Source organism: Oncorhynchus kisutch, linkage group LG19 (assembly GCF_002021735.2).
Source record: "Oncorhynchus kisutch isolate 150728-3 linkage group LG19, Okis_V2, whole genome shotgun sequence".
In the NCBI taxonomy this organism is placed as follows: domain Eukaryota; kingdom Metazoa; phylum Chordata; class Actinopteri; order Salmoniformes; family Salmonidae; genus Oncorhynchus; species Oncorhynchus kisutch.
Genome location: NC_034192.2, coordinates 16,665,585 through 16,688,517, shown reverse-complemented (window position 1 = coordinate 16,688,517; position 22,933 = coordinate 16,665,585). Strand labels below are relative to the sequence as shown.

The 22,933-nt window shown below is 47.4% G+C and overlaps 1 protein-coding gene across 1 annotated transcript in view; it reads right to left on the bottom strand.

Moving 5' to 3' along the window:
• celsr1a (cadherin EGF LAG seven-pass G-type receptor 1a) overlaps positions 1-22,933 on the bottom strand; it is a 126,995-nt gene that overhangs the window by 15,275 nt on the left and 88,787 nt on the right. The window contains 13 exon segments of the mRNA XM_031797701.1: positions 993-1,202; positions 3,745-3,839; positions 4,702-4,803; positions 5,585-5,768; positions 6,057-6,177; positions 7,385-7,526; positions 7,880-8,054; positions 8,206-8,319; positions 8,410-8,595; positions 8,789-8,955; positions 17,633-17,758; positions 17,955-18,118; positions 19,386-19,543. Coding sequence (XP_031653561.1) covers positions 993-1,202; positions 3,745-3,839; positions 4,702-4,803; positions 5,585-5,768; positions 6,057-6,177; positions 7,385-7,526; positions 7,880-8,054; positions 8,206-8,319; positions 8,410-8,595; positions 8,789-8,955; positions 17,633-17,758; positions 17,955-18,118; positions 19,386-19,543 — 1,944 coding nt within the window.

Sequence of the window (22,933 nt, the reverse complement as noted above, 5' to 3'; positions counted from 1 at the left end):
TGCAGAGAAATGCCATAATATAATGTGGAGATGTTAAATAGCTCAGCTTTTTGGAGATTAGAATTCATATTGCAGGTTGACGTTTATTGTCACGAGTCTGCAGCCAGAACTGAGCGGTTTTCCGCAAAGTCAAAATTGTACATATTGTCAAAAATGTATGAAAACCAAAAAAGGCTTAATTTAAGGTTAGGGTTAGGGTTAAGGTTAGGGTTAGGGTTAAGGTTAGGGTTAGGGTTAGGCATTAGGGTCAGCAGTGTGGTCAAGGTTATGTTTAAAATTAGATTATAGGAGTGTGTGGCTGTGCCAGCTAGTGACCACTCTGCAGAGCTGCCTCCTGGTCTAAATACATTCCAGCCTGCGGTTCCCATTGGCCAGGTCAGCTTCCCCTGTTAGTGACCACTCTGCAGAGCTGCCTCCTGGTCTAAATACATTCCAGCCTGCGGTTCCCATTGGCCAGGTCAGCTTCCCCTGTTAGTGACCACTCTGCAGAGCTGCCTCCAGGTCTAAATACATTCCAGCCTGCGGTTCCCATTGGCCAGGTCAGCTTCCCCTGTTAGTGACCACTCTGCAGAGCTGCCTCCAGGTCTAAATACATTCCAGCCTGCGTTCCCATTGGCCAGGTCAGCTTCCCCTGTTAGTGACCACTCTGCAGAGCTGCCTCCAGGTCTAAATACATTCCAGCCTGCGGTTCCCATTGGCCAGGTCAGCTTCCCCTGTTAGTGGAACTGGAAGAGAGCCAGAGGAGGGCAGTATTCCTCCAGTCTTCCCAGTGTAACCGAAGCCACCCAGTTTATAATCCTGAATAATGCACTGGTAATGCATTTAATGCCCTGCTGTCTGACACAATAGACAACTAGTGCACGGTCCCTGAGAGAAATACCGCGCATACAAAAACACATCTTTAGAAAAAAATACAAATATTGCAATTAGCCAGTTTACAGTCAGCACACTTGCAACGTTGTATTCAAAGGAAAAAAATAAAAACTCTTGACCTCGTTGAACTCTGCGTCTCTCGTGGCCGTGAGATCGAAGCCTGTCTGCTGACTCTCGTACTGGAGGACCCTGGTCAGCAGCTGGAACGCTGTCTTCACATCGTTGCCGTAGTAACTGTCCGTGTGGTTGGTGGCGTTGTGGAGCAGGCGGACGATAGCGTTGGCGCGCCTGCGGTCCATCCTGGACACGTTACGATGCATCTCCTCATTCTGGAGGGACGGAGGGGAAGAGAAGGAGGTCAAGAATACAGACAGATACTGGAGACAGTTACAACTATATGGACGGTCTGTGGTAGGTTGGTAATAATAGATGAATCCTAACCAGTGGTGAAAGTAGATGTCATTTCTTACCAGTACGGGACACCCAAGCACACGTACCTATTAATTTCATATATGATCTCTGTGGTCCTAGTAGCCTAGGCCAAGTAAAGATTGGCCATATATATCACTTTTAACATGCAATACCTTTTAACATAAGCAGGCCATGGGTTTCAAGTTTGAGGAAGCACATTTTCACCATAAACATGCAGCCTGGATTCAAACCAGGTACTGCAGTGATGCCTCTTGTACTGAGATGCAGTGCCTTAGACCACTGCGCCACTCGAGAGCCCCAATAAAGTATTCCATGCATCCTCGCATGCAAAGACTTATGTGAGACAACCTACTTCTCCGTATGTGATGATTTTATTGGATAGTCATTATTTAGGCTAATAATATAACTCAATCACTGTTCAAAAAAAAAAAGACTGTTCAATGCAGCGGGTAGTGACGTAGAGCAGGCCTAGGCTAGAAGCTATAGGGCTATCAGATACATTTTCATGTTGGCCTTTTATATAAACACATTTCATGCAATTCTACTACACTTTATATATGACTGGAGACGTTAACAGAAAGGTTTTTAATAGGACAAAAAATGACAGGGTAGCCTACTGTGCTGACATTGACAAATGAATTAATAAACACATTGTTGTGGGATCCATATAAACGGCCTACGAAAAGAGGGAGTCACAAATACAATATGACGTGCATCTAACCCGGAGGAATTTATTTTGTCCAAAAACAAAACAAAAAGTGGCATTGACGCAATGATAAAAGACCGAGACTCACCGGAGATATGGCCGATGTTCTCCGCTAGTGCCAATAAGACAGGCTTACTGTTCTCTCAATTAAGTTGAGAATTTTGATAACTAAAAGACAGATTGGAGCCTTCTCATTGTCCTCTCTTTACAGCAATAGCCATTTGCTTCCCAAACAGCTTTTCCACAATTGTATTATTAAGTATTACGATATGCCTGGCCGAGTCTTTCTGCTTTTCACTGACAGTCACAACTCAACAATCATCTATTTGGTATTTGCCGAGTGCGCTCCCCAATTGCGGGCCCCTCTGACTGTAGGCCCAAAAAAGAAGCTAATGATCCTCTGTAGCCAAAACATTGCTTTCTAGTGTAGTAGCCTATTGTTGATTTATTTATTTATAGACAGAAATAAAGCTAATTAGGCTTTTTAATTGGCAATTTAATTGACTTTAGGGAAAGCTGCCCCTAGCCTTGTGGACGTGCCGCCTATGCCTTTTAATCACAACCAGTCATGAGGTTTTCACCTGATTGTCAATCAACCACTTAAACAAAGGCGCTCTCCTGTAGGCTCCCCACACACGTTCCTCCTCTCACAAAATAGTTCCAGCATCCAAACCCCAACAGTGCACTGTGCACCTGTGATTTGATGAATGGAAAGAGACATCTGTTACAGAACACCTACATGTATTGTAATGACATTCTGGGATTGTCATTAGGCCTACACGTGTAGCCTGAATGGATGTCCACTGTTATTAACGGGCACTTTGGTCTCAGCCACTCTTCTGCACTGCTCGGTCTCAGCCACTCGTCTGCACTTCTCGGTCTCAGCCACTCTTCTGCACTGCTCGATCTCAGCCACTCGTCTGCACTGCTCGGTCTCAGCCACTGTTCTGCACTTCTCGGTCTCAGCCACTCTTCTGCACTGCTCGGTCTCAGCCACTCTTCTGCACTGCTCGGTCTCAGCCACTCGTCTGCACTTCTCGGTCTCAACCACTCGTCTGCACTGCTCGGTCTCAGTCACTCGTCTGCACTGCTCAGTCTCAGCCACTCGTCTGCACTGCTCAGTCTCAGCCACTCGTCTGCACTGCTCAGTCTCAGCCACTCGTCTGCACTGCTCGGTCTCAGCCACTCGTCTGCACTGCTCGGTCTCAGCCACTCGTCTGCACTGCTCGGTCTCAGCCACTCGTCTGCACTTCTCGGTCTCAGCCACTCGTCTGCACTGCTCGGTCTCAGCCACTCGTCTGCACTGCTCGGTCTCAGCCACTCGTCTGCACTGCTCGGTCTCAGCCACTCGTCTGCACTGCTCGGTGTCAGCCACTCGTCTGCACTGCTCGGTGCAGCCACTCGTCTGCACTGCTTGTCTGCACTGCTTGTCTGCACTGCTCGGTCTCAGCCACTACTCTGCACTGCTCGGTCTCAAATAGTGGTATTTAGCCTATAGTTTTACCGGGAAGGCGTACCCCCACAATGTATTTTGCCGGGACGCTGTATAGGCTTACTTCCACCACTGAACTCTAGATTTGCATAAGTGACTCTGAATTGTGTATAATCTTTCAGTGGGAGATTTGCAAGTTATGAAAGAGCTGTGTACATGCACATCTGTAGCTAGAATAGGTCTCTGTGTGAGTGAACTATGGATGCATAGCCTTGGACTGGATAAGATCGAGCATACGCACCATCTTCATGAGCTGGGTGAAGGAGACTGTGGTACAGTTGAAGAGTTCAGGAGGCAGCCAGCCCTTTTCATCGTTGCAGTGGCGGATAGCAGTTCCTACAGTGAGAAAGTAAACGAGTTGGGCGATCGCGGTACTTAGAGTAAGAGAAGCAAAAACAAAAAGGAGAAGAGGAATATTGGGGGGAGAACCGTTTCTTCCTAGCGCCAGGTGGCTGCTACACATGGGTAGAAATGGGGAGTTACTTGATATAATAAATTAGATGAAAGCACAATCTAAATGCCAACTCATTACCATTAATTCCAAACAAGCGTTCAACAGAGAAAAGAGTTTACGGTTAGAACTGACAGGACCGTTGGTTGATGTGAGCCAAGCCGTGTCACCCAATAAAAACGGCCCAAGAGAGTCCAGCGGGGCAACAAAGGGTTTCCGTGGTGACAAGGGTAACTAAAGGGGGTAACTAGGGAGGTTATTGTGGTTTAATGGGAGCAGGTCAGCGATGTTACGTCTTGGCCCTGCCCATATTGTCTCTACTGCTAAGGCTCTATGTGGAGCAGGACACACACACGGCTCTGTGGTATTATGAATGTGTCTCCAAGCAGACGTTGTCAAGTCTTCTTCACAAGGCCCGGTGTTTGTCTCTGTCTCCGGCTGCTGCCCTCCAGAGACAGAGTTTCACGAACACCATTGGCCAATGACAAGTCTCAAAAGGCCCTGATAGACCAATGAGAGGGCCTCGTCCGTGTGCTGTGTGAATGAGTTCCTTCCACAGAAAGGTGTTAGGAACAGCAGAAGGCCTTGAACTAAGGGACACCACAGTACATAACCTTCATTCTCCACCCATAAAATCTTTACTATGAATAAAATACCTTGAAGCATTTGATATCTGTACGAATTGGTCTGAGTTATTGTGACTGTTCCTGCTATGATAAGAGCTGTGTGGCGTGCAGAGGAACTCACCGATAGATCCTTTGGGACAGTTCATGGCTGCAGGACGGCCAAATTTGGTCTTGGGCCACCAGATCCCTTGGTCGAAGGCCTTGGGACAGCCCTCGTACACCACTGAGAGACGAGAGGGGACAGATGGCACCCAGTTAGAAGTGGCCCCTATAAACCCTAACCACTGACACTGGGTCAGATGTTTTGTGATCCCCTTATAGTTTTCTGGTTGGCAGTGAGGTTTGTGTAATCTGATCCTAGACCAACTTCTACCTTGGGCTGCATTACACATATCTAACACGCCCAAGAAACACTACTGCTAACGACTCTTCCGAGGTTTTCAAAACAGCCAAACAGGCCAGCAATTATATCAATAATCCTACACGAGTGGTTACACAACATTAAAAATGATTCACATGATTTAATTCATTAAGTAGCCTAATCCTAAACAAAACCAGGTTAAGACTTGTATGCGTGTTGTTATGGCTTCCTAAGTAATGCAGTCTGTTTATGTGCTGTACTGTATACACACCCAAGTGCTTATATCCTAAGTGACCATAATTGTAACTCTTTGAAGACCTTTTATACAGTAGCCACAAGGTTGGGTTGAAGCACTTAGGTGACAGATATGGTATGTGGATTGTGGTTCTTTACTGAAGCTAGAGCGAGATCTAAAAGAGGGAAGGCCTTGAACCAGGAATCCTTCCTTCCTCCAGTCCTTGGCGTTATAACTGATCTGACATGTCTGGATAAGAGGAATCCTTGCTTTCATGAATCCAAATAGAGTGATCACATCAAGGAAGGAAGGACAGAAGAAAGGAGAGACAGAATGCAACTCACAGGCTCTCAAGATCCCATTTAGGAGTATCAAACACTTGCATGTGCACCATTTCCTTCCACATACCTTCACAACCGGTGGCGGTGACCTCAGCGAAGGGGTTGTCACAGCGGTTACATTGTTGTCCGATGACCCCGGCTTTACAGGGGCACTGTCCGGTGTAGGGGTCACAAGTACGGGAGTGGGCCCCTAGAGGGAAGCACTCACAGGGGTAACAGGTGTCCTCATCTTTGGGCTGGTAGTAGTTATCCTGGGGAGGGGAGAAGATGTGGGGAAAGTTAGCAATTAGCACCTTCCGCTACGGTCAGCTTACTTAAGCCTACAACATACAGCCTTGGTTGATTCGGGACCTATTTTGGGAGTTGTGGTCAATTCCTACTAGGTTTGCATTGGTTTACAACCGGGGGTCTTCAAGAGAAAAGCTAGTTAGATTCATCTTAGGGCCACAGAAAACTCAAAAGGCATAGGGAGGGTCTACAACACATTTGAGAAACGCTGCATTAGCCTGTGAGAAGAGTGACCGTGATTATCTTCTTACCTTGCAGCGACACTCTCCACTGGTCTTGTTACAGTCAGGGTCGAACCCTTTGCTGACGTCACAGTGGCAGGGGCCACACATGGGGTTCCCCCACCAGCCCCGAGGACACGGCTTCTCAACCCTGACACGTCACACAATAACAACACATTTAGTCGAGTTTAGCACATAACGTTTGGAAATCAAATAGGGGGGGGAAAGAACGATAGAAAGAAGACTGCATTTATCCTTCACATCACATACCTGCTCTATAACAATATCGCTTAACAACAAAAATGCATTCAACTGCATCACAAATCTAGAATAAACCTTCTATCCCTTGGAAGAGAGACACAATACAGTGAGCGAGTCAAACACTCGCTCTCCAACACTTTCATGTCTCTGAGCTGATGGAGGGGTAAGATAGGGGGTTCTGATAGGGGCAGGGTAGTCAGTAGCACAATAGCAGTGCAGGTGGAGACCAAACACCTATGGAGGAGCACTGAAGCATGAGGGGTTCCCACATCCTGCCTTAGACAGGAGGTCAAAGGTCAGTGGGTAGAGAATTGACATCCAATCTACCACCCAGGGGAATAGTCAGGAGTACAGTATGTTGCTGGCTACTGCTACATAACTACAGTCCTACAGGTGCCAGTTATGGCCAGAACCTATTATAGCCAAGCCTGAGACTCGGCTTACCGTTATATATGGCACACACACACCCGCTACCGACCCCGTTTGCATTTAAACCACCCACACACACACACACACACACACACACACACACACACACACACACACACACACACACACACACACACACACACACACACACACACACACACACACACACACACACACACACACACACACGTTACAAGACCAGGTAACTGTCTAGAACAACACACAGTGGTTTCATCTAACCCTCAGGCTCCTGACTCTCATGCCAGATTCCTGCTCTAATCAAAGGCAGATCTGGGATCAGTTTTGGAAGAAGAAAAAAAATCCCCCAGAGAGCTCAGATCACAGGTCTGGGAACAGCCACATCTGGGGTTCATTACCAGCAGTCTTACACCGGGTGCTGGAGAAGGACTGTTTTGAGGTAAGGCCAGTAAAAGTAGAGGCTGTTGCCAGGCAGATGAAGAGCGAGGCGCATTTTTGTGAAAGACAGAGAGGAAGGTAAGGGAGCAGTGGCTGATCAGGCTAACATAAAAACAAATCGGATGTTGTGTTGATATAGGAGGCATGTGAATGTGTGTTTCCCCCTGCACTGTGGAGCCAAGCCAGGACACACACACACCAACACGTGCACACACTTACACAGGCAGTTGCACAAAGCGGACAGGTCTTACTTGTTTTGGCAGTACTGTCCGTAGTAGTTCTGTCCACACTCGCAGGTGTAGCCATGGGAGGAGCTAGGCTTGCGGACGCAGGTGGACACGTGCTCGCAGGGGTTGAGGTGACACGCGTCAACACACTCCCTCCCAAAGTACCCTGGGAAAGGACACGGGTCATGGAGAGAAGAGAGAGAGACATCTGGTCAGCAGGTCTTCAACAACATGGCAGACTTATACACAGTCACACAAAAGAGTCAAAGCTGAAGACTACGAAACAACCTTCCCATGGTGAATATCTTTCAGAGCAAGTGAATGGTATGAGACGAGATGCAGACGCAGGTGTGTGTGTGTCTACTACAGTGTGTGTGTGTGTGTGTGTGTATATGTGGGTATGAGTGTGTTACCTGGATCGCAGACGCAGGTGTGTGTGTGTCTACTACAGTGTGTGTGTGTGTGTTTGTGCGTGTGTATGTGTATATGTGCACCCGTACGTGGGTATGAGTGTGTTACCTGGGTCGCAGACGCAGGTGTGCGCGCTCCAGTCGTCGCTGCAGTGGCTGTTCTCAGGGCAGATGTTGGAGTCACAGGGGTCGGCCAGGTCACAGCCGTCCTCTACATGAATCTTAAAGCCCAGCAGCATGTTCACATTGACCACGTTGGTGGACGTCTCACCCATGCGCACACCCTGTGGGGAAAGAACAAACCCTCTCCATTAAGTCCCAGAGTCGCAGGTACACACACTCCGGAGACAGGTAGGTGTACACATACAGTGGGCTACAGTAATGGATGTTGTGGAGAATAATGTCATCCAGACGTGGTTTACTATTAAAACATACCTGAATACATCCGGTGAAGCCCTCGTGGACGTGGTTCCCCTCTCCTGGTAATCCTCCCAGATACAGAGCCCTCAGCCTCAGACCTGGCAGCTCGTTACCGATCTCCACAGACCTCTGGAGACACGCAGACACACACAGAGTGTAAGATTTGCTGCGTGTGTGTTCGTGTCTGTGTCTCGGGTGTGCATGCGTTCGGCTCAGTACCTCGTACAGCCCGTAGTCCAGTGACACCAGGGCCATGTACTTGATGTCCTTGCCGTCTTTGACGCTCTGCAGCTCCACAAGGACATGGTGCCACTCCCCGTCGTTCACCCGGACTTGAGGGAAGCGCAGCAACGCTACCCGCTCGGATCCCAGAAACACCTCAAACCTCACGTACTGATCACTTATCTGAGGGGAGGGTGGGCGGAGAGAGAGAGAGAGAGAGAGAGAGAGAGAGAGAGAGAGAGAGAGAGAGAGAGAGAGAGAGAGAGAGAGAGAGAATTACTACACACAGGCAGTCCACTCAACTTCGATCAACCATGTAAGCCAACTTACCTGCTCGCTCTGTTGTCGTCGTTATTGTGTGTGTACAATAACTCACCAGTAGATTGACAGTAGAGAAGTCTCCAGCGGTAGCCCGCATCAGCGTGCCTGTGCCCTGCCTCGTCCGGAACATCAGGCCCATGTACCAGGGCACAGCGATGGTGACGTCGAGGTCACTCCACGACACCAGGGCCTGGCCGTCAAAGTGCTGCGGGGACGGCATCACTAGAGGAGGAGAATAATACCGATGAGAATACGCAGAATATGGGCAATAACCACTGCTGTTAAGGCCAAGTCGCGTGTCAAACACATCACCTGCTTTGTAGGGCTGGGAATTGCCAGGGACCTCATGATAAGATATTATCATTATGATACTTAGGTGTCCGATGCGATATGTATTGTGATTCTCACGATTGTGCTGTGATTCTATACTGCGGTTTGTGCTGCGATTTGATGTTCCAAATCTATTGCTCACTATACGTCTGCTGCAGAGAGATGAGAGGACATGAGAAAATGTGTTCTGATCAGTCAAAGGAAATACAAGTGCTTGAAAAGACGTCGGCTCGCTATTCGAAAAGAAGAGAACAAGCTATATATATATATAGGCCGAATTTTTGTTTGTTTTTGGCGCAGGTACAGTCGAATAGTGCTAGCAAACAAACAAAAACATTAGTATTTTTACACGTCGATAACCCGGAGTCAAATTGTCGATATAACATTGTCCAAAAACAATATCTCGATATGCAACTGTATCCATTTTCCCACCCCATCATTAATGCGTAGTATGTCGGACATACTGATTGGTTCTTGCATTTGTGTATTCTTCCAGGGAGAATAATTAGAGTAGCTAATCCACCCCTCCGTGTCTAATTCAGCTACAAGACATCAATTACTGTCAATTACCTTGTTTCATACAGGACACTAATCCTTCTTTGACAAACATGCCCACAGTGCAACACACCACACTCCAGAGCACCCACTAGCCCTGCGGCCATACAGATGTTGTACTCAGTCAGTCAGTATAACAGTACGTCTGTCAGCATAGCCTAGGTTTTTCCCTACGAGACAATTGAAGCGCTAAGCTCTCTCTATCTCCCTCTTCTCTGCAGGGCACATATTTCTACTGATGCACAGAGTAAACACACACACCTGACAAAAACACACAGTCAGAAGATGCTGGGGGACAAGCTCCTGAACCGCTGCCCTCTCTCTGTCTCTTTTTTCCACATGATATATCGCTCATTCGCAGTGCCTGGAAAGAGTCAAAAGATTTCAATGATGCATAAAAAGACAACACCAAAGATAGTTTGGAGTTGGATTCCTTGAAGATACAGCTCATAAGACAGTGGAGAGTGGAGGGCAACCAGCTCACACGAAACCGTCACACTAACCTAAACACACAGGTCAACTAAACAGCAACGTATGTCCAACCCCACAGAATGCGTCTGGGAAATCGTGAACTACAAAATCGACTGTCTCGTCATACTTCCCTTGCTGCGCCTCTACAGTACCACTGATATGTCTATGGTGTCCCTTGCCGCTCTAAAAGCGATATGATATCTATCATGGGTGCTGTCTGTAACCTTGATATAACGTCTATGGTTTCTACTTTCGACACAGCTTGTCAACAAGTAGTGGAGCAGCCAAACCCTCCGTGTTACTTCTGTCCCGAAGTCCCAACTATAGATACTCAATCTGCTGCCTGGCACCACTACACAGCTACCTCATCCAGCCATCCAGCCCAGACTAGGTGGAGATAGTTAACCAAATATCAATGTGTGTGTGTTTTCTAATTGTTCGGGAAGCAGGCCCTAGAGGTCCTACTATTGCCCACAGTCATATTGTAGAATTCATTTCACTCAGGTAAAAATAACAATATATTTGGCAAGTGTTCTGGTTCTATTGCCCTGGCCTTGGTTAGTTTCCCAAATAAAGACATTGACATAATGCTGACACACAGGCGCACAACATAGTCGCACACTACAGCTTCCCGTGATGACTTAGCGTGAGATATCTCTGTGTGCGAGACAGGACAGGCACAGAGTGAGTCACTTACTTTAACCCTTTCAGTGGAACACACACACACACACACACACACACCATTTCAGCAACCCCTCTCCTGGCCTTACACAAGACCTGACCACAAAACCAGTAAACCACTGTCATACAAGCACACAGCGCTATCATTAGGCCTGTTAGACACCCCCCCCCCCCCATCCATCCATCCCTAGTGAGGGATATGAGCAACAGAACAGTCAGGATCAAAACAGGGCAAGCTGTAACAGTGTAACCACACACTGACACATCCATCAGCAGCAGAGTATATAGGACTGTTATGACTGCTAGTGTATACACACATTACAGGAGCTCTGTGGTCTGCTCCATGTAAACAATCTGGCTCAACAACAACGGAGCAACCACAGGGTCCGCGTGTGTGTTCCCGTCTCTTGATCCCCAGCAATGATATGAGTCAGAGTTGGTCTTTGTCTCATTAGTGAAATAGACAACAGCTCTTCAGGCTATGTTCTTAGTTTGACTATTATATGAACATCTAGCTGCTGCAGATCCTCAGGTCCTCTAATAGCTCTACAGCTGAACCATCGAGAGCATCCTGACCGGTTGCGCCACCGCCTGGTTTGGCAACTGCTCGGCATCTGACCGTAAGGCGCTACAGAGGGTAGTGCGTACGGCCCAGTACATCACTGGGACCAAGCTTCCTGACATCCAGGATCTATATGCGGTGTCAGAGGAAGGCCCCCCAAAAAATATCAAAGACTCCAGTCACCCAAGTCATAGACTGTTCTCTCTGCTACCGCACGGCAAGCGGTACCGGAGCACCAAGTCTAGGACCAAAAGGCTCATTAACATCTTCTACCCCCAAGACATAAGACTGCTGATCATCTAATCAAATGGCCACCCTGACTAATTACATTGACACCCCCCCCCCTTTGTTTTTACACTGCTGTTATTCGCCGTTTATTATCTATATGTAGTCACTTTACAAATTACCTTGACTATACTGTACCCCCGCACAATGACTCTGTATCAGTACCCCCTGTATATAGACTCTACATTGACTCTGTATCGGTACCCCCTGTATATAGTCTCCACATTGACTCTGTATCGGTACCCCCTGTATATAGACTCTACATTGACTCTGTATCGGTACCCCCTGTATATAGACTCTACATTGACTCTGTATCGGTACCCCCTGTATATAGACTCTACATTGACTCTGTACCTGTACCCCATGTATATAGCCTCTACATTGACTCTGTATCGGTACCCCCTGTATATAGTCTCCACATTGACGCCGTACCAGTACCCCCTGTATATAGCCTCCACATTGACTCTGTACCGTAACACCCTGTATATAGCCTCCACATTGACTCTGTACCGTAACCCCCTGTATATAGCCTCCACATTGACTCTGTACCTGTACCCCCTGTATATAGCCTCTACATTGACTCTGTATCGGTACCCCCTGTATATAGCCTCTACATTGACTCTGTATCGGTACCCCCTGTATATAGTCTCCACATTGACTCTGTACCGTAACACCCTGTATATAGCCTCCACATTGACTCTGTACCATAACACCCTGTATATAGCCTCCACATTGACTCTGTACCGTAACCCCCTGTATATAGCCTCCACATTGACTCTGTACCAGTGCCCCCTGTATATAGCCTCCACATTGACTCTGTACCAGTGCCCCCTGTATATAGCCTCCACATTGACTCTGTACCAGTACCCCCTGTATATAACCTCCACATTGACTCTGTACCAGTGCCCCCTGTATATAGCCTCCACATTGACTCTGTACCAGTGCCCCCTGTACATAGCCTCCACATTGACTCTGTACCAGTGCCCCCTGTATATAGCCTCCACATTGACTCTGTACCAGTGCCCCCTGTATATAGCCTCCACATTGACTCTGTACCAGTGCCCCCTGTATATAGCCTCCACATTGACTCTGTACCAGTGCCCCCTGTATATAGCCTCCACATTGACTCTGTACCAGTACCCCTGTATATAACCTCCACATTGACTCTGTACCAGTGCCCCCTGTATATAACCTCCACATTGACTCTGTACCAGTGCCCCCTGTATATAGCCTCCACATTGACTCTGTACCAGTGCCCCCTGTATATAGCCTCCACATTGACTCTGTACCAGTGCCCCCTGTATATAGCCTCCACATTGACTCTGTACCAGTGCCCCCTGTATATAGCCTCCACATTGACTCTGTACCAGTGCCCCCTGTATATAGCCTCCACATTGACTCTGTACCAGTACCCCCTGTATATAACCTCCACATTGACTCTGTACCAGTGCCCCCTGTATATAGCCTCCACATTGACTCTGTACCAGTGCCCCCTGTATATAGCCTCCACATTGACTCTGTACCAGTGTCCCCTGTATATAGCCTCCACATTGACTCTGTACCAGTGCCCCCTGTATATAGCCTCCACATTGACTCTGTACCAGTGTCCCCTGTATATAGCCTCCACATTGACTCTGTACCAGTACCCCCTGTATATAACCTCCACATTGACTCTGTACCAGTGCCCCCTGTATATAACCTCCACATTGACTCTGTACCAGTGCCCCCTGTATATAACCTCCACATTGACTCTGTACCGTAACCCCTGTATATAGCCTCCACATTGACTCTGTACCAGTGCCCCCTGTATATAACCTCCACATTGACTCTGTTCCAGTGCCCCCTGTATATAACCTCCACATTGACTCTGTACCGTAACCCCCTGTATATAGCCTCCACATTGACTCTGTACCAGTACCCCCTGTATATAACCTCCACATTGACTCTGTACCAGTACCCCCTGTATATAACCTCCACATTGACTCTGTACCAGTGCCCCCTGTATATAACCTCCACATTGACTCTGTACCAGTGCCCCCTGTATATAGCCTCCACATTGACTCTGTACCAGTGCCCCCTGTATATAACCTCCACATTGACTCTGTACCAGTGCCCCTGTATATAACCTCCACATTGACTCTGTACCAGTGCCCCCTGTATATAGCCTCCACATTGACTCTGTACCAGTGCCCCCTGTATATAACCTCCACATTGACTCTGTACCAGTGCCCCCTGTATATAACCTCCACATTGACTCTGTACCAGTGCCCCCTGTATATAACCTCCACATTGACTCTGTACCAGTGCCCCCTGTATATAACCTCCACATTGACTCTGTACCAGTGCCCCCTGTATATAACCTCCACATTGACTCTGTACCAGTGCCCCCTGTATATAACCTCCACATTGACTCTGTACCAGTGCCCCCTGTATATAACCTCCACATTGACTCTGTTCCAGTGCCCCCTGTATATAACCTCCACATTGACTCTGTACCAGTGCCCCCTGTATATAACCTCCACATTGACTCTGTACCGTAACCCCTGTATATAACCTCCACATTGACTCTGTACCAGTACCCCCTGTATATAACCTCCACATTGACTCTGTACCGTAACACCCTGTATATAGCCTCCACATTGACTCTGTACCGTAACCCCCTGTATATAGCCTCCACATTGACTCTGTACCAGTGCCCCCTGTATATAGCCTCCACATTGACTCTGTACCAGTGCCCCCTGTATATAGCCTCCACATTGACTCTGTACCAGTGCCCCCTGTATATAACCTCCACATTGACTCTGTACCAGTACCCCCTGTATATAACCTCCACATTGACTCTGTACCAGTGCCCCCTGTATATAACCTCCACATTGACTCTGTACCAGTACCCCCTGTATATAGCCTCCACATTGACTCTGTACCAGTGCCCCCTGTATATAACCTCCACATTGACTCTGTACCGTAACCCCCTGTATATAGCCTCCACATTGACTCTGTACCAGTGCCCCCTGTATATAACCTCCACATTGACTCTGTACCAGTACCCCCTGTATATAACCTCCACATTGACTCTGTACCAGTGCCCCTGTATATAACCTCCACATTGACTCTGTACCAGTACCCCCTGTATATAACCTCCACATTGACTCTGTACCAGTGCCCCCTGTATATAACCTCCACATTGACTCTGTACCAGTGCCCCCTGTATATAGCCTCCACATTGACTCTGTACCAGTGCCCCCTGTATATAACCTCCACATTGACTCTGTACCAGTGCCCCTGTATATAGCCTCCACATTGACTCTGTACCAGTGCCCCCTGTATATAACCTCCACATTGACTCTGTACCAGTACCCCCTGTATATAACCTCCACATTGACTCTGTACCGTAACCCCTGTATATAACCTCCACATTGACTCTGTACCAGTGCCCCCTGTATATAACCTCCACATTGACTCTGTACCAGTACCCCCTGTATATAGCCTCCACATTGACTCTGTACCAGTGCCCCCTGTATATAACCTCCACATTGACTCTGTACCAGTGCCCCTGTATATAACCTCCACATTGACTCTGTACCAGTACCCCCTGTATATAACCTCCACATTGACTCTGTACCAGTACCCCCTGTATATAGCCTCCACATTGACTCTGTACCAGTGCCCCCTGTATATAACCTCCACATTGACTCTGTACCAGTGCCCCTGTATATAACCTCCACATTGACTCTGTACCAGTGCCCCCTGTATATAACCTCCACATTGACTCTGTACCAGTGCCCCCTGTATATAACCTCCACATTGACTCTGTACCAGTACCCCCTGTATATAACCTCCACATTGACTCTGTACCAGTACCCCCTGTATATAACCTCCACATTGACTCTGTACCAGTGCCCCCTGTATATAACCTCCACATTGACTCTGTACCAGTACCCCTGTATATAACCTCCACATTGACTCTGTACCAGTGCCCCCTGTATATAACCTCCACATTGACTCTGTACCAGTACCCCCTGTATATAACCTCCACATTGACTCTGTACCAGTACCCCCCTGTATATAACCTCCACATTGACTCTGTACCAGTGCCCCCTGTATATAACCTCCACATTGACTCTGTACCGTAACCCCTGTATATAACCTCCACATTGACTCTGTACCAGTGCCCCCTGTATATAACCTCCACATTGACTCTGTACCAGTGCCCCCTGTATATAACCTCCACATTGACTCTGTACCGTAACCCCTGTATATAACCTCCACATTGACTCTGTACCAGTACCCCCTGTATATAACCTCCACATTGACTCTGTACCAGTGCCCCCTGTATATAACCTCCACATTGACTCTGTACCAGTACCCCCTGTATATAACCTCCACATTGACTCTGTACCAGTGCCCCCTGTATATAACCTCCACATTGACTCTGTACCGTAACCCCTGTATATAACCTCCACATTGACTCTGTACCAGTGCCCCCTGTATATAACCTCCACATTGACTCTGTACCAGTGCCCCCTGTATATAACCTCCACATTGACTCTGTACCGTAACCCCTGTATATAACCTCCACATTGACTCTGTACCAGTACCCCCTGTATAGAGCCTCGTTATTGTTATGTACATTTATTGTGTTACTTTTTGATTGATTATATTTTTTTAAACTTTATTTAGTAAATATTTTGTCATCTCTATTTATTAAACTGCACTGTTGGTTAAGGGCTTGTAAGTAAGCATTTCACTGTAAGGTCTACACCTGTTGTATTCAGCGCATGTGACAAATAACATTTGATTTGATTTGCATAGCACGTGTACGAGTCAGTAATGACCAGTCAACTCAGATTCCTGTTGGATATCTATCCGTAGATACACTTCCTTCACACACACATGCACTCACACCTTGCTTGATCGCTATCTGAAAATACACTTCCTTCACACACACACACACGCTCTCACACCTTGCTTGATCTCTATCTGAAAATACACTTCCTTCACACACACACACACGCTCTCACACCTTGCTTGATCTCTATCTGAAAATACACTTCCTTCACACACACACGCTCTCACACCCTGCTTGATCGCTATCTAAAAAATACACTTCCTTCACACACACACACGCACTCACACCTTGCTTGATCGCTATCTGAAAATACACTTCCTTCACACACACACACACACACACACGCACTCACACCTTGCTTGATCGCTATCTGAAAATACACTTCCTTCACACACACACACACACACACGCACTCACACCTTGCTTGATCTCTATCTGAAAATACACTTCCTTCATACACACACGCACTCACACCTTGCTTGATCGCTATCTGAAAATACACTTCCTTCACACACACACGCTCTCACACCCTGCTTGATCGCTATCTAAAAAAGACACTTCCTTCACACACACACACACACCTTGCTTGATCGCTATCTGAAAATACACTTCCTTCACACACACACACGCACTCACACCTTGCTTGATCGCTTTCTGAAAATACACTTCCTTCACACACACACACACACTCTCACACCCTGCTTGATCGCTATCTGAAAATACACTTCCTTCACAGGAAGCTAAGCCACATTAACTCAAGTGTCCTTCCTTCCTCACTTCCTTATGCAATCAACTGTAACACAAACAAGTCCTGTTCACACTGACGCATACAGATGTTGACCCAGATATTCAAAATGAGGGACCCTCACTGTAACATGCACGGCTGCAGGTCCTTATGCCATCTTGAAACACACACACGTAACAGTATTGCTTCCGTCCCTCTCCTTGCCCCAACCTGGGCTCGAACCAGGGACCCTCTGAACACATTGACAACAGTCACCCACAAAGCACTGTTACCTATCGCTCAACCAAAAGCCGTGGCCCTTGCACAGCAAGGGAAACAACTGCTTCTAGGTCTCAGAGCAATTGACGCCACTGATTGAACACTACTAGCGTGCACCGCTAACTAGTTAGCCATTTCACATCAGCTACACACACACCCTCACCTTGTTCGCAGTTCTTGCCCCCGTAGCCCAGAGGACAGTCACAGCTGTAGGTGTTCCACTTGTTGACACACACTCCTCTGTTCTGACACAAATCCTTAGTACAGAAGTTCCTCTTGGCAGGACAACCTACACGGGTCATAATAGATGTCAATCAGTAGCAGTATACAAACAACACAGTTAACCTGAGTAAAGATGAACAAAACTATATGTATCTATGAATTAATTAATTAATAGATGGATGAATGGATAAATTAATAAATGAATGGTTGGACGGACGGACGGCCGGCCGCCGAACAACGAGTGAACAAACAAAAGTTGTTACCTGCAGTGGTTCCGTTGTTAGCGATGAAGCTAGCCATGTCGGTGGGTTGGCTGTCGATGCTCAGGTTCCTCATGCAGCCCACAAAGTCTCTGTTCCTCACAGGGAAGTCCTCGGGCAGGTTGGGAACACCCCCCAGCAGCAGCGGCCCTGTCAGGTCCAATGATCTGCAGGGGAGATTACAGGAAACTGGGTCAGAACGGAGACAAAATGGCACTTGTAGCTCAGAGTTCATCTAATGCTTCTGGATCCAAAATGGCGCCCCAGTCCCCATAGGATTAGATGCACCAACAAAGTGCCAACTGATGGGTAATGGACTTAAGCGAAAATGAAAATCACACTCTATATTGAACTCCCTTTCTTTCAACTGAATGCAATGACAGATTTCAATACACAGTGCCTGTGACAGACCCCAAAGTGTTCCTCAAAGGATCTTACGTTTCCCAAAGGGGACTACTCCAGGCTACTGGTGGTGTGAGTAGTACAGTTACCCTGCAAAGGGTTATTTGTCACATGCCTTGTTGACTGTAAGGACAAAGCCACTGTAACCCAGCGAGCTAGCTTGATTCATTCCTCATCCTCTAACACTACAACAGCCCAGAAGACTTAGCAGGCAGCAAAGACGCAGGCTTACACACAAGCCTCTAAACATCAAACGCCCAGGGGTTTAACCTGAATTATTGTGACGCAACACCAACGCATCATTTTTTTTTTTTTTTAAATGATCAATTTGAATACTTCAAAAGTGCAACGTCACACGGCCTAAAAACGCCACATGAACTCGTGTGGTGTTCCACAAAGTATGTGTTGAACGATTGTCCCGCACGCCATTGTTGCCTCTCACTTCAGGAGAAGTCAACTAGGGTGAGGTCTGACCGACAGACAGGTCAAAAAGATAGATGTGTGTGCGTGCACGCGTGGGTGTCGACCTCAAGAGTCAAACCACATCATTTACTGTAGAAGAGCTCTGAGCCAATCATATTGGAGCAACCGGTTCTAAAAGAATGCAGCCTCATTACCTCGTTCCTTTCATGTGTTTTTCTTCTTTTCCTAAATGTGTTCTAGCTCGCTGCCTTGCCTAACGTCCCTAATTTGAAAAGGATATTGGTTTCAGATACAGAAACAATTAGTTGCTGTAGGGAACGTCTGAAAGATAGAATTGTAAAAGTTAAGCCATGTTAGGCTGTGTAAGAGGCTATGTCTGAGAGATTTGTCTGAAAACTGAGAGCATGTCAATCCTGAGAGATTAAGAGAGTGAAAAGGCAAGGTAATCTGGTGTAATGAAGGTGACTGGAAATCAGTCCTGCAGTTACAACACTGACTCCTTAGCCTAACACACATTAGTCTCACTAATGGTAGTCTCACTAATGGTAGTGGAAAGAACCTGAAGACAGGGAGAGAGGGAGACAGAGAGAGAGAAAGAGAGACACTCACTTTTTCTGTCCGGTCTGGGTGCCCTGGGCAGCACAGGAGTAATTGCTGATCTGGTTGCCAAAGCGAACTGCCATGGCGATGTCACAGTCGTCCACAGCAACCACAGCCACCTTCTCACCCGAGGGCCCATGGGGGATCCCCAGACGACCAATGTTGGGCTGGAACACAGAGGTCATAGGTCACATGATTATTACCGGAAGTAAAAACAACATACATCATTAATGGAGGAATGAAGAAGTTGCCATTCTTTAAAAAAATAATGTTTTACTCATTCTTTACTGTTTGGAAACAGTTTTCATTCTAAAGATTGCATGAAACTTAAACAGTAAAAAGCTATTAGGTTAACTAGGTCATAACAGACACTGATTAGAGCAATTCTCCTGATTAAGGGCTCTGGCCTATGAATGTTGATCTGAGAGAAATTAAGATCAGTTTAGAAAATCGGATTAAACTCCTTGGGTTTAATCGCCGTGTAAAAGCTCATTTGCTGAACTATTTCCTCTAACAAAAGCCAAGCAGTGGTCTTGTGTGAAAAGACCAGTATTTTCTCACAGTGTATTTACTCCATAGCTTGGCCTGAGACCACAGATGAGTTGATTACCTATCTCTCTCTCTCTCCCTGGAAAACAGTAAAGAGGTAAAGGGAAAGGGGGATACCTAGTCAGTCGTACAACTGAATGCTTTCAACTGAAAAGTGTCTTCCGCATTTAACCCAACCCCTCTGAATCAGAGATGTGCGGGGGGGCTGCCATAGTCGACATCCACCCGTACAATAACTAACTACAGATCACAACTCAGATGAAGAGTAAAGAACTTGCCCCTACAATAACTAACTACAGATCACAACTCAGATGAAGAGTAAAGAACTTGCCCCTACAATAACTAACTACAGATCACAATGCAGATGACCACAGAGTTCACAGAAGATAGGAAAGGTTTTAATCCTGGGTGCCTAAAGACTGGGAGAGAATGAGAGGGGGAGAATGAGAGGGAGAGAATGAGAGGGAGAGAATGAGAGGGAGAGAATTAGAGGGAGGGAGGGAATGAGAGGGAGGGAATGAGAGGGAGAGAATGAGAGGGAGAGAAGGAGAGGGAGGGAGGGAATGAGAGGGAGGGAATGAGAGGGAGAGAATGAGAGGGAGAGAAGGAGAGGGAGGGAGGGAATGAGAGGGAGGGGGGGAATGAGAGGGAATGAGAGGGAGGGAATGAGAGGGAGGGAGGGAATGAGAGGGGGGAATGAGAGGGGGAGAATAAGAGGGGGAGGGAATGAGAAGGGCATAATAAGAGGGAGGGAATGAGAGTGAGGGAATGAGAGGGGGAGGGAATGAGAGTGAGGCAATGAGAAGGGGATAATTAGAGGGAGGGAATGAGAGTGAGGGAATGAGAGTGAGGGAATGAGAAGGGGATAATAAGAGGGAGGGAATGAGAGGGAGGGAATGAGAAGGGGATAATAAGAGGGAGGGAATGAGAGGGAGGGAATGAGAGGGGGAGGGAATGAGAGGGGGAGGGAATGAGAATGGGATAATAAGAGGGAGGGAATGAAAGGGAGGGAATGAGAAGGGGATAATAAGAGGGAGGGAATGAGAGGGAGGGAATGAGAAGGGGATAATAAGAGGGAGGGAATGAGAGGGAGGGAATGAGAGGGGGAGGGAATGAGAGGGGGAGGGAATGAGAATGGGATAATAAGAGGGAGGGAATGAAAGGGAGTGAATGAGAGAGAAAGAAAAAGAGATTGAGTGGCTGGCAGTGTTTATCACACACAGTTTATCAGTGACAAATACCTTTAAAGCAACAGGACACTATGGTGGGCAGACAGACGGTGGGAGGGAAGAAATACAGAAAAAGAGAGGGAGACGATAGTTAAAAATAGAAAGAAGTGGAAAGAGAAAAAAAATGAGAGAAAAACAAGAGAAAATGTGAGCGAAACAGAGGACGAGCTCCATTTTAGGTCAGAGCGGTACTAGGGTGGCACATTTACCAGGACACAAAAACCTCTATCAGCACTATCACTACCCCACCTTCAAAACACTTGAACATTTTCCACATAAAGACCTCTCTAAACTACAGTGTGCTTCTGACCTCGTTACACTCTCTCCCTAGTATTTCTCTAACAGAGTGGTCTTTCCCTCTCTTTCTCACACACACACACAGACACACACACACGCAGGGTTTAATTAGGGACAGTGTGTGTCTAGCAGTGAGGGTATTTGATCCCTTTCTTGTGGAAGTGTGACAATGGGGAGGATGGGCTGTTGAATGGCAGGCAGACGTGGTCCAGGAGCTGGAGAAGATCCAGGAGCAGGAGCAGATCCAGGAGCAGATCCAGGAGCAGGTCCAGGAGCAGATCCGTGAGCAGGAGCAAGTCCAGGAGCAGGAGAAAGTCCAGGAGCAGATCCAGGAGCAGATCCAGGAGCAAGAGCAAGTCCAGGAGCAGGAGAAAGTCCAGGAGCAGGAGAAAGTCCAGGAGCAGATCCAGGAGCAGATCCAGGAGCAAGAGCAAGTCCAGGAGCAGGAGAAAGTCCAGGAGCAGATCCAGGAGCAGATCCAGGAGCAGATCCAGGAGCAAGAGCAAGTCCAGGAGCAGGAGAAAGTCCAGGAGCAAGTCCAGGAGCAGAAGCAGATCCAGGTGCAGGTCCAGGAGAAGATCCAGGAGCAGGTCCAGGAGCAGAAGCAGATCCAGGAGCAAGCCCAGGAGCTGAAGCAGATCCAGGAGCAGGAGCAAGTCCAGGAGCAGGAGCAGATCCAGGAGCAGATCCAGGAGCAGGTGCATGTCCAGGAGCAGGTGCATGTCCAGGAGCAGGTGCAGGTCCTGGAGCAAATCCAGGAGCAGATCCAGGAGCAGATCATCCAGTATTTATGCTGCAGTAGTTTATGTGTCGGGGGCTAGGGTCAGTTTGTTATATCTGGAGTACTTCTCCTGTCTTATCCGGTGTCCTGTGTGAATTTAAATATGCTCTCTCTAATTCTCTCTTTCTCTCTCTTGGAGGACCTGAACTCGAGGACCATGTCTCAGGACTACCTGGCATGATGACTCCTTGCTGTCCGCAGTCCACCTGGCCGTGGTGCTGCTCCAGTTTCAACTGTTCTGCCAGGAGCAGAGTCCAGGAGCAGAAGCAGATCCAGGAGCAGGTCCAGGAGGAGAAGCAGGTCCAGGAGCAGGTCCAGGAGCAGGAGCAGGCCATCGAGGGATAGCTCTCAGACAACACACCCCTAACTATGTCTGACTGTCTACAAATTCATGAAGAGCAGCTTTTCAAAGTACAAAAGCTTAATAAAGTGTAGTTCACACAGCCCTGGTCTGAGGACGTCAGTCATTTTAGGTTACTTTTCTCTGCAGTGTGACCTCAACTGAAACTCCTAGATATTCTCTGGCTCATAGAGGGAGACAGAAAGGGAACAGAGACAGAGAATGTAAGTAAATTCTAACTATTTTGTCTGTAATGTCTTTTTCATTGTGTGTGGGAACCTAGTAAGGCTAGCTGTCGCCATTAGCGCCGGGCTAACGGGATCCTAATAAAAGTGTATAAAATAGAGAGCGAGAGTAAAGA